General features: G+C 37.7%; 1 protein-coding gene across 6 annotated transcripts in view; it reads right to left on the bottom strand.

Annotated features, from left to right (window-relative positions):
• Positions 1-16,834, bottom strand: part of FYB1 (FYN binding protein 1) — a 161,826-nt gene that overhangs the window by 29,195 nt on the left and 115,797 nt on the right. For all 6 annotated transcript variants that reach the window (XM_049648748.1, XM_049648747.1, XM_049648749.1 and 3 more), the window contains 4 exons: positions 7,223-7,269; positions 4,982-5,001; positions 4,505-4,539; positions 3,420-3,540 (listed from right to left, as the gene is read on the bottom strand). In XM_049648748.1, coding sequence (XP_049504705.1) covers positions 3,420-3,540; positions 4,505-4,539; positions 4,982-5,001; positions 7,223-7,269 — 223 coding nt within the window. The remainder of the gene's footprint in view (positions 1-3,419; positions 3,541-4,504; positions 4,540-4,981; positions 5,002-7,222; positions 7,270-16,834) is intronic.

Below are 16,834 nucleotides of genomic sequence, written 5' to 3'. Positions count from 1 at the left end.
TTCTTTCTTTCTTTCTTTCTTTCTTTCTTTCTTTCTTTCTTTCTTTCCTTCCTTCTTTCACCTTGCGGTGTTGTCTGTCTATAAACTTAGAGTAGACATTACCTGCTATAAACAAGATAACATTCTAGAAATAGCTTTGTAAATAAAAAATAGCAAACAAGTGTTATGTGAAGTTTTAACTTTTTATTTATTTTACTTTTTAAAATGTTTATCTATTTATTTTTGAGAGGGAGGGAGGGAGAGAGAGAGAGAGTACAAGCATGAGCAGGGCAGACAGAGAAAATCCCAAGCAGGCTCCACACTGTTAGCACAGAGCTCAGAGCAGGGTTCAATCCCACGAACTCGTGAGATCGTGATCTGACCAAAAATCAAGAGTCGGACACTTAACTGACTGAGCCACCCAGACGCCCCTGTTATGTGAGGTTTTTCAACTTAATATCCTGGATAGTATAGTGGTTTCTTGACAGCAGAATGCAGTACTCCTCCCTTGTCTGTGGTTACATTTTCTGGGGTTTCAGCCACCCATGGTGCACCATGGTCTAGAAACAGATGATTGCCCTTCTGGCCTATTGTCAGAAGATCAGTAGTGGCCTAATGCTATGTAATAACGCCTAAGTCATTCACCTCACTTCATCTCATCAAGTGGGAATTTTATTGTCTCACATCATCATAAGAAGGGTGAGTGGAGGACAGTAAGATATTTTGAGAGAAGCAGATGGACCACATTCAATAACTTTCACTACAGGAGAGTGTTACAATTGTTTTATTTTATTGTTAGTTATTGTTCCTTTCTTCCTGTGCCTAACTTATAAATTGAGCTTTATCATAGGTATATGTGTGTAGGAAAAAACATAGTATATATAGAGTTCAGTACTATCCATGTTTTCAGGCATCCACTGGGGGTCTGGAAATGTATCCCCTTGGATAAGACGAACTACTATAATCTAGTTTAGAACATGAATCCTAAACTCCTAATCCTAAATGTGTATCTTTCCAACATAATTTCTTAGATCTTTCGATATGCAAATATGCATTGTGATTTTTGAAGTTCTGCCTCATTTTATTGAACTCATGATGCTATGAATTGTGAGACATATCATCAATTTCGTATCACTGAGAAACAGCTTAATTTAAATTATGTTACACCAATGATGTTAAGATGCATTATTTCAGAATTTTAAAATGTGAAATATTTTATACTTTAGAATTAATGAAATATGGTGCTGTGTAACAGTTCTCACATTTAATTTCTTTAATTTTAGCATGTATTAACATTTTTGTGGAAGGAATATAGCTTGTGAAGTCCTAGTCTTTACAAACCTTGAATTCATATTTTAGTGGTATGATTTCCATACTGTATTTTTTCTTACTAAGAAATTTTATTTGAGTGAATGAGTGAAACAATGCAAAATTGATTTCTCCAAAGGAAATGCAAGAAAAAACTTCACGTAACTCTTTCAAAATTACAAAGTACCTTCCTAAAAATGTGTTATGAAAAATTTTTTAAGTTTATTTATTTATTTTGGGGGGGGGGAGCGGCAGAGAGAGAAGGACAGAGAGAATCCCAAGCAGGCTCTGCACTGTCAGCACAGAGTCCAACATGGGGCTGTAACTCACAAACTGTGAGATCATGACCTGACCTGAAAGCGAGAGTCAGACACTTAACTGACTGAGCCACGCAGGTGCCCCTGTTATGAAGACTTTTTTTAAGAAATTAATTTTTCATATTTGCCACTTGGAATATATGAACATTGGTACCCATACGTCTGTATGAGTTAAATGTCTTAACATTCATATTTATTCATACCTAATTTTACTTATATATAGTAGGCTTTTTCAAAATTTAATGAGAACTTTGGTAGATATAGTGCCTTATGTACATTATTTTATTTAATTCCACAACAAACTTTCAGGAGAGATACCATTTATTCTAAGAATAAGAATCTGAGATTCAAAGACATAAGAATCTGAGATTCAAACAAGTTTAATGATATGCCCACAATCACATAATTCACATGTACAACTGGAATTTGAATCCACATCTGTCCACTTGACTCTAAGCTGCTTTATGTTTTTCTTGCACCATGCTGTTGAACCTCTCTTTTTTTTTTATTTTTTTTTATTTTTTTTAACATCTATTTATTTTTGAGACAGAGAGAGACAAAGCATGAACGGGGGAGGGTCAGAGAGAGAGGGAGACACAGAATCTGAAACAGGCTCCAGGCTCTGAGAGGTCAGCACAGAGCCTGACGCGGGGCTCGAACTCACGGACTGCGAGATCATGACCTGAGCCGAAGTCAGACGCTCAACCGACTGACCCACCCAGGCGCCCCGAACCTTTCTTTTAATACAACAAATATACTGGGGAGTTATATAGAAATCAAAATTTTTATAGCTGAAACCATATATTAAATGTTCCAGGGGAATTAAATGTTTAAAAGAACCTTGACATGAGTCTTTTTTATAGTGAAGAATAGTTCGGTAATACAGTCACCTTATATATAGCTGACACACCAGACCCATGCCAGATGGGCCATATCATCAAAGACGGTGTAGACAAAAGAGGATAGCCTACAAGCTTAGTGATGGTGGTAGAAATTTGAAATCAGGGGTCCGAAAAGAGAGAGGTCAGAAATCTAGGTGGGAAAAGAGGGATGGGAAATAGCGGGTATCAGAAGTCAACAAGTACATAAGCTAGAAATAAAGGCAAAAATGTAAGTCAGGTCTAGATACCAGCAGTGGGAGTAGTTCATAGAAACTTTATTCTGAGACAGGTCTGATTCATCCAGAGACATTTACGTCCCTTATACCATTGTGATACCTGCCTCAAGGATACTTACGTGTGTGGTCCAAGCTCATAGTATAAGTAGGTTAATAACAAATATGAAATCTTGAGAGCCAAGAAGCGTTTGAGCAATGAGTATTCACTCACTCAATCAACAGAAAATTTCCTGGGTGCCCACTAATCATAAGCCACCATATTTTATCATATTACATTTTTAGTGCAGGGATAAGGAGGCATATTGGGTAAGATAATTACTGTTATGAAGATAGTTACTTTTAAAAATTTTTTTTAATGTTTTATTTATTTTTGAGACAGAGAGAGACAGAGCATGAACGGGGGAGGGGCAGAGAGAGAGGGAGACACAGAATCCAAAGTAGGCTCCAGGCTCTGAGCCATTAGCCCAGAGCCCGACGTGGGGCTCGAACTCATGGACCGCGAGATCGTGACCTGAGCTGAAGTCGGACGCTTAACCAACCGAGCCACCCAGGCGCCCCAAGTAGTTACTTTTTAAGGAAACAGTAACTAAGTAATTCTCCCACCATGTAAGTTTTCAAGAATGGTGTGGTGCCCCTTTTGTGTGAAAATCATAAAGAGAGATCACTCTTTTTTTACCCATCGGCAAGCAAGCTCTTACTTTAAATTTCTTCTTTATTTCTTGTTCTTTCTTTTCTCGCTCTTTCTGTTCCTTTTTCTCCAGTTCTAATCTCTTCTTTTCCTCCTTTTCCCTTTTTTTCTCTCTTTCTTTGGTTGCTTCTCTGTGGATAAAAATTGTTAAGTTGTTTTGGCACTTGCGAGCATTGATGTGTTATGGCTCACATATCCAGGAGACAGTATCTCAAGTATAGACGAAGGTGAAAAGCCAGGAGTTGTCAAAATTACTGAGCATGTGAGATTGTTCTTAAAACCAGTAGGAGGCATACAAGTGGGGATACCTGCCAAAGGCTCTGTTTCCACTTACACCCTGTGCCAGCAAGCGGAAGACACTGCGTATATATAAAGATCCTGTTCTTTCTGCATATGGGCATGAATAGAATTGATCTCTCCCCCCCCCCCCCCCTTCACGTGCATGCACTCCCAGGTACAGGGCATGCACATGGACATACATGCAAACCTTAGCTCAGAAACTTTAGTGAGAATTCATTGCTTAAGAACTAGGTAGAGCAAATTAAGATATTTGAATCAACAAGAGAGAAAATAACATATTTCTTTCTCCTTTCACTCATTTTCCAAGAAATTTCTTAGTCCTGGGCTATGGGGAAGCCTGTTTTGGAGCTATTCTTTTAAACATCTTTCTGCTGTAGCAGGTTGACACTTTGTCATCTGATGCTGTGGTAAATTATTTCTCAGAGCACCCTGGTGAGGTGGAGCACTGCCTCGATGGGGGAGTTGTAACATACAAATGAATTCATTTGCCCAAGGACACACTGAGAACAAGAAATACAGATTCCTAGCTCCGTGATTCCCTGCCTGTGGTCTATCCAGTAGCTGCAAGTCTCTGGCCTCTCACAGAACAACATTTTTAAGAGTCTTCCATGAAATTCTTAGGCAAATAAAGAATCTTTAGTCCTTTGTATTGAAATAAAGGTTATCATTATATGCCAGTCATTTGAACAATAAAGCTTTTTCCCCTTAGTGTTGAATATCCATCTATTCTCCCTCATACAAATCATAATATTCATTTTAGGCAGAAAAATCACGGTAAAAAAATGTAACCCATACATGTCTTCATAGGTTTCTCCTTCACTCTCTTGTTCCTGCCAAGAAAAACATTAATAATGATTAATTTTAATTCCTAAAAAAGGGAACATACACATATTACATTGATCAAATATGTAGTAAAACAATCATAAATGTAAGTGTATGTAAATTTGTCTTGCTTAAAATATTTTTTCCCTTAAAGAGATACACTGGAAAAGTAAGCACAAAAAGATCTTATTTTATATTCTGCTATATAATTCAGATGTCCAGCCAGACTTAAGTTTACGTTCAGTGCTAAAAAATTACTGTGAGTCAATGTAATGTTTGGTGTTTAATGTCCTAAGAATTTTAGATGAAGTAATATTATAAATTGAAAAATATCATTATTACCCATAACAATTTTGATTTGCTGGTTTATATCAATAGAACATAAATCACAGGAATGGTTAAATATTTTAGTTAAGCAATATAATATAAGAAGGGGGAAAAAAAACTGACCTCATCTAGGTTTCCAGTACCTAAAATGTTTTAAAAAAAGAATAAAATTCAATATACTTTAATTAAAAAGCAGTTTACTACAGAATTATTAGACATAATCTATCCAAAACTGTTCATAATCTAACAGAACTTATGCTCTATAAAACACATAGAAGTACAAAATAGAATATGTGGTTTAGATCTTTACTATGGCCTCTTTGATACTTGTAATTTAATTGTAAAACCATTTCATTGGCTTTCATAAAATAACACAAAAGCCAAAAAATAATGAAGACATTTTAACCTCTTTGTGAAAGGCATGCACATTTGGATTTGTGGGCTAATGTGGAACAAAGGTATTACTAGAAAATCACAACTGGTTTGTTCTTTTTGACTTATTTGTTCCCAAGGATTTGTTTCCATGTATCAAGCAAATAAAGTTAATTAAGTTTTTTTAAAAACTGATAGCTTCTTCTTCTTCTTCTTCTTCTTTTTTTTTTTTAATGTTTACTTATTTTTGAGAGAGAGAGAAAGAGACAGAGCACAAGCAGGGGAGGGGCAGAGAGAGAGAGGGAGACACAGAATCTGAAGCAGGCTTCAGGCTCCAGGCTCTGAGCTGTCAGCACAGAGCCCAATGCAGGGCTCAAACTCACCATGAGATCATGACCTGAGCAGAAGTAGGATGGACGCTTAACCCACTGAGCCATTTAGGTGCCCCAAAGTTAATTTTTTTAAAAAAGATCCTTTACTATCCAAGTGTTTAGTAGTATCACCTAATTATTAGATATTAAGACATAATCTAGAGCAACAATAATAAAAACAGTGTGGGGTTGGTACAGAAACACATAGACCAATGAAATACAGCAGAAAACTCAGAGACGGATGCATAAATTTACGTATACTCTTTCACACACATGTATTGCCCACACAAATACACACACATACGTGCATAGACATATACACACCTGTAGAGTTAATGGAATATAAAGATGGCATTAGAAATTATTGATAAAATGATGGATTTCGGAATATGGTAATGGGAAAAATGGTTCCCTAGGTGAGGCAATAAATCTGGATTTCTACTAATTCCTCAAAGGTGGACTGCAAATATAAGGAGAAAAGACTCAAATATAAGGGATAAAGTTCATAGAATAAAGAGGAAGATAATAGTTTTATTTTTTAGGGATAGGACTCCTTAAGTAAAACTTTAAAACAAATTACAATGCAGAGTTTAATTAATTTGATTATATCAAAATTTATTTATGTTCGGTGATGGGAAGCTTGGGTTAATTGACAATGGATAGGATGAGAGAAGATAGTTGCAATTTCTGCAACCGACATGAGATTAATATCTGAAATACAGAGGAGCTCCTGAAAGTCAGCCGGGAAAGGATACCAACTCTAAGAACAAAGGGGTCAAAGGATATGAAGTGGCAAGTTACAGAAGAGGAAAACACAAAGGCTGATACACAACTGAAGTACCCAGACTCAACTGCAAGCAGAGATATGAAAATGAAGTGAGATATTATTTTATACATATAAGACTCAAAACAATTGGAAAGCTAAATAATACCAGGCACTGTTGAAAGGTAGGCATCTTGGAATCTTCATGCCCTGCTGATGTGAATACACACATGCAGCTTTTCTGGAGAGCACTCTAGTCCTAATTCCATAGTACTAGAATATTCCATGAATATTCCATAGCTTACAAACAGCCATTCCACTACTAGATATATATACTTTAAAGAAAGCCTCTTGGAGGTGCACATGGAAATACGGACCAGAATGTACACTGAATTATTATTTGTAAGTACCAGTGAACTGGAAGTAAAATGCAAATGCATAGGATATATACCATGGAGTACTGTACAGTAGTTAACAAATTAAATATACATATAGCAACATGGGTGGGACCCATAAAACATATTATGCTGAGTGTAAAAAAAAAAGAGCAGAGTGAGTTCTAACATACTGTTTATGTAAATTCAAATATATACACACATACAACAGTATGCAAAGAATATGTACAAACAGACACACACATATTAAATGTATTAAAATATTTGTCTCTGGTAAGGGAAGCAGAGGAAAGGGAAGGGATCATGGAGATAAAAGGGAATACACACATAAGTAAAACAAGAGAGTGGTTTTGCAGGGACCAGTGATGACAATGGCCCAATAATGATCCTATCCAAATGATTAACTCACACTTCTGTATCTGAGGTAACAAATAAATAAATAAAATATCTTTGTGCCTCTTACCATCAGAGTGCATGACACTATCTTGATTTTCTTCATTTACAGTGCTTCTGAAAACAAGAAAGAAGAAAAAGTAAAAATGGAGCAAATAGATGCTCGCCGTACAATGAAAAAGGAAAAAGACTAAAAGGATCATATTTTAAATTATTCTTTTGTCTTTAACTTCAGCTCTGATTTAAAACTTCAGAAGTTATTAGAATGGGCTTTAGCCTCATATTTATGCTGCTACTGAGGCAAAAAAAAAAAAAAAGAGAATAGGGGAGCTTGAGGACAGTTCTGTCCATTCACAGTGGACACATATAATCAATCCATTGCCTCAGGGTAGTAATATGTCTTCTGTTAAAATGGAAGTATATAAATAATTCAATTCTGGGATTCTGAAGGCATTTGACTGTTTTTATGGTATAGGTGCCAAAGAGAATCAGTTCTGATCCTTGACTCCTTCTTTCCAGAGGTTCTCCTTCTGGCTTTACTTCCATCATTTGTGTCTTGGACTCTAAGTGCCACTGCACTCCAATTGCTCTTCACAGTTATCAGTACCTGGGCCCCACAAATCCCTAATGATTGATGGAACCATCTATATTTTCTATTTTTTATGCTCAGGTTGATTAGCATAGCTGGAGAAAATTGCCATTTCACTGATTCTGGATATTACAAATAATTGACATTCGATCTCAACTTTATCCTCAACACTCTTCTGTAATTTCATATACCTTGTCCTAATGAACCTTCTTTCCCATCATCCTTCTCAAAGGCTATTCAAAACCGTCACTACTTTTCTTAAATCTCCTGTCCCTCTCATCTTCCCTATAACCAGATGATCTTGTTTCTTATTTCACAGATAATAGAGCAAGAAAATATATTCTCTTTAGAAAATATATTCTTAAGAAAATATATTCCTTTAACCCAAACTTATGCTTACCTGCTATCTACCAAAGTTCCTTCCACCTGTGTTCTGTATTCTATCTAAATTATCAGTGTTTTGCCCCATTTCTTTCTTCTGTGTGTCATTGTATCTTTTATATTATTATTACTATTCCTCTACTTTCATTTCCCATTCCTAAATATCTCATACTTTGCTTTCTCTCTCAGCCCCAGTTACTCTCATTCATAAAGTCCAAAATCTTCTCTTCACCTTTCTCAATTCTCCACATTACCACAGATACAGATAGTCCTCTCTTTCCCAGTCAACATGGAGAAGGCTGTATGGGCTCACAGACTTGACTTCTTTTTCTCTTGCTCATTTCTTCATGACTACCCTCTGGCTTCTTTTGCCAATCCTTCGCTGAAACCACTCTTAAAGAACTTACTTACCAAATCCACTGGATACCTCTCCATGATAATCTTACATGATTACTTTGTGGCCCTTAACAGTATTGGCCATTTTGCTTTCCTGGAGTCTCTTTTGTTTCCGTAAGAGATCTCTCCCGGCTCACTTGTGTTTCTAACCACCATCCCACAATTTCCTTTGTGGGTTTACTTGCCTCTGACTTCCCCCTTTAAGTGATGATATTCCTTTGTGTTCTGGTCTTGGTTTCCTTTCTTTTTCCACTCTACCCCTGTCCCTGAATGGCCTCACATATGCCCACAGCTGCACTTGTTCTCTTAGTGTTGGTGACTTCCGTATTGACATCTCCAGGGCCGGCCTCTCTTCCGAGTTTCAGACTCACATACACACATCTTGGATATTCCACAGCCAGTGCTAGGTTAACATCGCAGAAACAGAGGCTTTCCTCTTCTGTCCCAGCACAAACCTGTTTTTCCTACTAGGTTTCTTATCTTAGTGAATGGCACCACGATTCCACATATCCACCTAAGCCTTAAAGGCATTCTCTTGCTCACTCTTCTTCAGTCCCTTACCAAATTAATCATGTTCTGTCAGTTCCACGTATTTAATGTCTCCTCTAATTCACGGCCCCACTCTCCATCTCTCTCCTCTTTCCTGGTGGACAGGGGAACAGAGTTCTATTATCTCTAGTGTGGGCTCTTGCAGTAGCCATCTGCCTTGGCTTCCAGTGATGAGCATTGCTCTCCGTCTTCTCCATCCTTACAGTCCCTCCCCCACACCACTGCCAACATTTTCTAATGCAGATGTGATCATATCACTCTCATGTTCACTACTCAAGCCACTTAAAGAACCCAAGAGATGCTGGTTACAAAGCCAACCCCATTGAAGAATCTGGGCTGGAAATGCCTCGTTATCCCTTAGATCATCAAACAAGCTCGGTGGGCACACTTGAGGCTCAGGAAGAATTGCCATAGATACGTGTCTCAGTCTCCACCCGGGATGGTAAACATATGTGGTCATCGATTGTTGATCCAATAAACTTACTTTTTAAACAAATTGAAATTTAAAAATTTAACTTATATATGCTTAGCTTTTAATTTAGGTTAACTGTAAAGGCCCAATTAATCAATTCATTAACTTGATGATGACAAGACGCTTGTTTCCCTTAGTGATTTTTTTTTTTTTAGTCCTTGAAAAATTCAGAATAAAATACAGAAATGATGAAGTAAGTCAAACCCGTGGTACAAAAATTTGTGAAACAAGTTTTACAGTCATGGGGACAATGAACCTACATTCAATATTATTTATTTATTTACTTATTTATTTACTTACAAATGTTTACTTATTTTTGAGAGAGAAAGAGAGAGTGAGAGAGAGAGAGAACACAAGAAGGGGAGGGGCAGAGAGAGAAAGACACAGAATCCTAAGCAGGCTCCAGGCTCCGAGCTGTCACTGCAGAGCCCAACATGGGGCTCAAACTCACAAACCGTGAGATCATGACCTGAGCTGACATCAGATTGCCAACTGACTGAGCCATCCAGGTGCCCCAGTGTCCAATATTTTAAATGTTTGTAATATTTAAGAGATTTGTTAGACTAGCAAATATTTAATTAGATGTGTCCAACTAAAATTTGTTATTTAGACTTTCTAGTGTAGTTGAAAAGTATGGATTCCTTGTGTCAATATTGAGTGTCAATGGCTTCTCATAACAAAAAAGGAGAGTCAACCAGACTTTACAGCCTCCTGATAAAAGAATATACCATCACCTAGGAAGTAATCTGACCAAAGAAACTAGAACTAAATTTGGTCAAGCTACCTTTACCTCCAACTACCAATTTATAGGAAATAGAGGAACATACAAGCTAAACTATAGGAAAGCATTCAGCAAGATCTAGACTATGGATAATTATAGTCCCCTCAAAGAGCTTGATTTCTTCAACAAATAAATTGCAATAAATAGATAAATATAGTTATAGAGGGTAGACTTGTAGCTTCAAAGAGAATTACCAACGTATAAGCCAATGAAAATGTGCAGACTTTATATGGATTCTTCTTCAAACAAATTTAAAAAACCATACACACACTCAATGTAAGAGACAACTGGAAATTTGAACATGGACTTGATTTTTATATTACTATATAAAGTCTAATTTTTAGGGATACCTACTAAAATATTTATGAATATTTGGTATTAGCTTCAAAATAATATGAAAGAGGGAAGTGGGTAGGGGTATTGATGAAACAAGACTAGTGATGAATTTATAATTGTTGAAGTTGGTGTAGGGGACATGGAGGTTCAGTTTACTCTTCTCTCTGCCTTTTACATATTCACCTTTTATAAGTTTTTTCAAACTAAATATGCTTCTTAAAAAATATAAGAAAAATCCCATAGAAAATACAAGTGAACATTTAAGAGAACTGGATGTGCTTTAACAGATTTGTAAGAGTCACTTAAGTTCTTGAGAGGATTTGCAGTTATTAAATTTGTTCAGTCAGGTTTTTGAAATGCTTAAAAAAATTCAATATATAGATTTATCCATGCAACATAAAACATGTAAGGGGGTAATTAAAACTAAAGTTTTTAACGTAAGTATCCATTTGAAAGAATTTAACCTGAGTTGTCTAATCATTAATCAATGATCCCCCTGAAAGTAATTGTTCTTATTAAATAAAAATTACTAGATGTATAAATAAGATAGCAAGTTATATTATGTGAACTTAAGTACCTAAAATAAATTAGACTTTTGCCTCATTAACTTTAATGAATTGAGTATTAATTAAAAGCACAAGACATAAATACCTTAGACGTCAAAATATATTGACATTCTACAGAATAAAATTTACAGCCCTTTCATGGTATACAAAGTTCTTATGCCCAGCCCTATTCTTTTACAGTTTTGTTTTTCCTGTTTCTTCTTCTTTTTTTAAAAAATAGTTTTTAATGTTTATTTTTGAAACAGAAACAGAGACAGAGGGTGAGTGGGGGAGGGGCAGAGAGAGAGGGAGACACAGAATCCGAAGCAGGCTCCAGGCTCTGAACTGTCAGCACAGAACCCGACGTGGGGCTTGAACTCATGAATCATGAGATCATGACTTGAGCTAAGTCAGACGCTTAACCAACTGAGCCACCCCAGCGGCTATTTCTTCTTCTCTCATCTTCTTTTCATGTATTAATACCGACTCACTCTCTGAACACTCTCTGGTTTCTTGTTGCTCTGTGCTTAGCTCGCTTTCTTTTCCTTTTCTAGGATAATCTTTCTTCTCATCATCTGCTTATGGCCCTCCTTCATCTTTAAGGCTCTGTTTAAACATTCCCTCCTCTGTGAAGTTATCTCTGATGCCTTAAGCCCACGTGGTTGCTGCTTCTATGTGTCATACATTGCTTCATTATACTGATTATTCTGTGTTACTATAATTATAAAGCAATTGCTTGCAAGTGTCTCTTCCTACTATGAGACTATAATCTCCTTGATGAAAGAGATTGCCACTTTGCTAGTTTATTATTAGTTTATTATTATTATATTATTATTATGATGACTGACTATCATTTTTAGAAAGCTATTAGAATAATTCCAGTCATGAATAAGACTTTGATTTTTTGTGATGAATTAATTTTGTCCCCATTAACTTTTGTTATGAAAGTGAATTGTTTATTATCATTAAAAAAATTTTTTTTAATGTTTATTTATTTTTGAGAGTGAGAGAGAGACAGAGTGTGAGTGGGGGAGGGACAGAGAGAGAGGGAGACACAGGATTGGAAGCAGACTCCAGGCTCCGAGCTGTCAGCACAGAGCCCAATGTGGGGCTCGAACTCACGAACCGTGAGATCATGACCTGAGCCAAAGTCGGACACATAACCGACTGAGCCACCCAGGCGCCCCTGTTTATTATCATTTTTGAAAAAAAAAATTAAGTCAAAAGGACTACTGGACTTGCAGCTTACTTCCTAAAACACTTGGGTGGATGAGTAACAAATATGTGCAGAATGGAGAGTATCTGCATAGCACTTTCATACATATGTGGCTGCATGTTTATACAAACCATTAATCACTTACAGATAATGTTTGCATGCACACATTGGTTCATAGACCTAACACGATAGCGTGTAGATGTTAGTTTACATAAGTCTGAATTCACCATCTATAACATGCAAATGTTCAATAGATATGAAATCGTATAAGAATGAAAGTGAAGAATAAAAGGGAAAAACACGAGGTAGGTGAATGTCATGAATAAACCGAGATTAAACTGTTGCCGGGTCGAAAGGGTGGCTCAGTCAGTTAAGCCTCGACTTTGGGTCAGGTCATAGTCTCAAGGTTTGTGAGTTCAAGCCCTGCATTGGGCCCCTCGCTGTCAGCACGGAGCGCACTTCAGATCCTCTGTCCCCCTCTGTCTCTACCCCTCCCCGGCTCATTCTCTCTCTCTCTTTCTAATAAATAAGTAAAAACTTTAAAAAAATAGTCACCAATTATTTAAAAAACAAAAAAATAGTGCTGCAGGCTTTGAGAAACTCTGCCTCTGGAGGCAAACAATGAAACCAGTCACAACCCACAGTGGCACAGACTGTAAACAGAGGGAGCAGGTAAAGGAGAAGAAAAGGAAGTTTATCGGTTGTTATAACCCTGTGTCTGTTCACGAGGACCTCTCACGAGTTCTTTAGTTTCACACTGTGGCATGCAGAATTACATAGGAAAGGCAAAGTTAACTCAGTATCAGGTCCATCATTTTTAGAAAGTTCTAATGTGCTCTATTTCCTGACTTAAAGATGTAAAGCTGTTGACCTTTATATCTTATTTGCTATTCATGACTTTAGCTTTTAATTGTTGGTTTTGTTTGTGTTTTTTAAAGAAGAAGGTCACACAACACTTTGTTCTATACCTGCTGTTGCTGAGAATAAAATCTCTGTGAACTTTTCTCTGGAACATGTCTTCCTGTATTGAACGCAGGAGGACTTATAAAAAGTACGACTCGCTTCAGCCAGTGCTTTCTAAATGGAGCTAGGTAAGCCCACCCGGGAGTGCCCGTCTGATAGGGCAAGTCTCAAATTCCAGAGAATGTTAAGAATTTATAACTAATAAAATGTTATAATGGTGTAAGTTCTGACTTTTCGTCTGATTTTAGAGCCAATAAACTCTGAAGCTGGCTACGAGTGATCTCACAGTAAGAACTGTTGAACTTCTCCCTCTTCAAACCTTAGTCACTTCCCATTATTTATTATTTCTTATTACTTCACTTTTCCTGTCTCGTTGCTATTAATAATCATGGAATTTGTTTTGTATACCAAAATATTCAACTGTTGGTTCTGTCTTCACATGAAGAATTAGTTATGCTGTTAAAATTATAGTTAATCTGGGGCGCCTGGGTGGCTCAGTCGGTTAAGTGTCTGACTTCAGCTCAGGTCACGATCTCGCGGTCTGTGAGTTCGAGCCCCGGTCGGGTTCTGTGCTGACAGCTCAGAGCCTGGAGCCTGCTTCCGATTCTGTGCCTCCCTCTCTCTCTGCCCCTCCCCCTTTCATGCTCTGTCTCTCTCTGTCTCAGAAATAAATAAACATTAAAAAAAATTAAAAAAAAAATTATAGTTAATCTTTAACGATGGTGCCAAGAAATGTGTTACACAAAAAGATGTTGACCTGAACACTAATAATGATACATGAGCTCTTTCGACGGGTTTCAGTTTCTCTTCAGATGTCTGAGTAACAGCAGAAAATGTAGCTAGCTGACTTCTCACCACTAGGTGGGGAAACAGTACAATTTAAAATAAAATAGAACTTTGGTCGCAACCACTTTATTGTTAAAGATGATTATTATTTCTGATTCTCATCTGCCTCCAATCTTCTACATTCTTAAGGCATCCTGATCGGAATGATGTCATTACAAGTGTCTTCCGGGGAGGTAGGTGAAAAAGGCCACCCTATCTCCTGAAATTCCTTCCCTGATACCAATTAAAAATTCGCTTTTTTGCCTTAAGCAACACAGACTCCACCCTAGAGAAGATTGTAAACCTTTCAGTTCTTTATTCCTTTGGGAAGCCACTCCCTCACCTGAACACTACTTCCCAGTTGCTCTAGTCTTGTTTCGAGAATTCTCCCCTGGCCGCCATTATCATTTTCCTCTCTTTACTAGATCTTTCTCACTGCATGCAGACACGCTGCTATTTCTTCCATCTTAAAAAAAATCAAAAAAACTCAATTCCTTTTTTCCCAGCAGTTACCGCTCCATTCATTTGCTTCCCTTTTCTCCTTGAGAAAGAGAACAACTCTTCAAATAGAGTTGTTTACCGTTGCTCTTTCCAATTCCTGTCCTTTCTTGGTCTTCTAAAGCTATTTCAGTCAAGCTCGATTCCAGGAGACTTCACCCACACTGACCTTCACAGTCCTCACTTATTTGACCTTCTGCAGCAGCTGACACAGTTATCACTGCCTTCTCCTTGGGAATACTCCCTTTACTTGGCTTCCAGGACACCACACTCTTGTTTTCTTCCTATCTTATTCGTTGTTCCTTTTTATCCCCCTTTGCTCATTTTTTCTTCTCCGAGGCTAGTAGAGTTGGAGTGCCCCAGGGCTCGGTTCTTCTCTCTAGTTATACTCACTTCCTTGGTGATTTTTTTTAAGTTTATTTATTTTGAGAGAGAGAGAGAAAAAAGTAGGGGGGCAGACAGAGAGGGAGAGAGAATCCCAAGCAAACTCCGCACTGTCAGCGCAACCCACAAACCGGGCGATCATGACCTGAGCCGAAATCGGGAGTTGGACACTTAACCGACTGAGACACCCAGCCGCCTCATTTCCTTGGTGATTCGAAGTCTCATGATTCTAAGTGGGGAATATATGCCTATGACTCCCTGATTTATTATGTTTTTAAACGAGAACTTTCTCCTAAACTCTTCACTTCTTATACCCAATTACCGCCTCAATATCTCCACTTGGATGTTTAAAAGATCCTCAAGCTTAAAGTAGCCATGACTTCTTGATCTTCCCCACTCCCAAACCTGCTCATTTTTAGCCTCTCTCATTTCAGTTGAAGGAAACATCATCCTTATAGTTGCTCGAGGCAAAAACCCCGCAGCCCTCTTTGATTCTCCTTTCCCTTCAGACCCCAGATCCAAATTCTGTTGTCTCTACCTTCAAAATATATTCAGAATCTGGACACCTCTCTCCATCTCCACTGCCACCATTTTGATTACAGCTATCACGATATCGTGTCTGTCTTTCAGCAATATCTGCCTGACTAGTGTCTCTGTTTCATTTGCCTACTGTCTCTTTTCATACAGCTGTTAAGGTGATCTTGATAAAACATAATTTAAAACATCACTGCTCTGCTCGACCTTTTTCAGTGGTTATCATTCCACTTAGAAGAACCACGATGTCAGCCATGACCGGCAAGGCCCTACACAAGCTAAATCTTTTCCTACTCTTCCTTTCCTTGCTCACTCTACTCCAGCTCCAGTTACCTCCTTCCTAGTCCTTGAACATTCTAGGCGTTTATTCTGTCTGTTCTCTCTGCCTGGAATGATCTTGCTTAAGCTATCCGCAAGCCTACCCCCCTCATTTCCTTGAGTCTTTGCTCAAGTATAACTGCCTATAACGGGAGCTACCCTCACCTTTCTTAAAGTTGCCACATGCTGTCCCTAACCCCACCCTCTCACTACACCACCTGATCCTGCTCTCTTTTCTCCTACCTAGTATTTCCAAACATACTATCTCCTTGGCCTGTTTATTATTTTTGTTCTTTTTGTCTGTTGCACCCTGTTCTATGTGGGCAGGAACCTTTACTTTGTTCACTGATATTTCCTGAACTACTATTACAAAAGCACAAAGTAGTGGCTCAAAAGAACAATTCTTGAGTGAAGGTAAAAAAAAAAAAAAATCTATTAGAGCTTGACCTGAGAGTGGCCTTTGACCAGTGAGAGGAGGAATGGCATTTGCAGGCTGGTAGAGAGAGCCTCTGGAAAACACCCATGCGTGTGTTTTAAAGGGTGGCAGCAGGGGGAAAAGCACAGGAACACCCCTATCTCACAATTTTACTTAAAGATTTATCCTGTAAATTTCCCTCTCACATGAAATATGAGTTTTTGAGCCTGAATATCAAGACTCATTTTGCTCTTATTTCTTCTTTGTATCTCATCTAACTTCCCCTACTTGGGGGTAAGTTTCTGACCCAGATATTTCTTCATTTTGGGATTTACTTAAGCTCTCTGATGGGAGTCTGAAAGTCTTTCACTACACACCACATTTTTACTTTAAAAAAAAATTGTAAATGTCCCTTAGCTTTCATTCACTCTAATCTCTCCATCTGACAATTAACTTTCAGATTCCCCAATAATTGTTTGT

The sequence above is a fragment of the Panthera uncia genome (genome assembly GCF_023721935.1).
Source record: "Panthera uncia isolate 11264 chromosome A1 unlocalized genomic scaffold, Puncia_PCG_1.0 HiC_scaffold_17, whole genome shotgun sequence".
In the NCBI taxonomy this organism is placed as follows: Eukaryota; Metazoa; Chordata; class Mammalia; order Carnivora; family Felidae; genus Panthera; species Panthera uncia.
The sequence above is the reverse complement of the archived record's forward strand: the minus strand, read 5'-3'. Positions and strand labels throughout refer to the sequence as shown.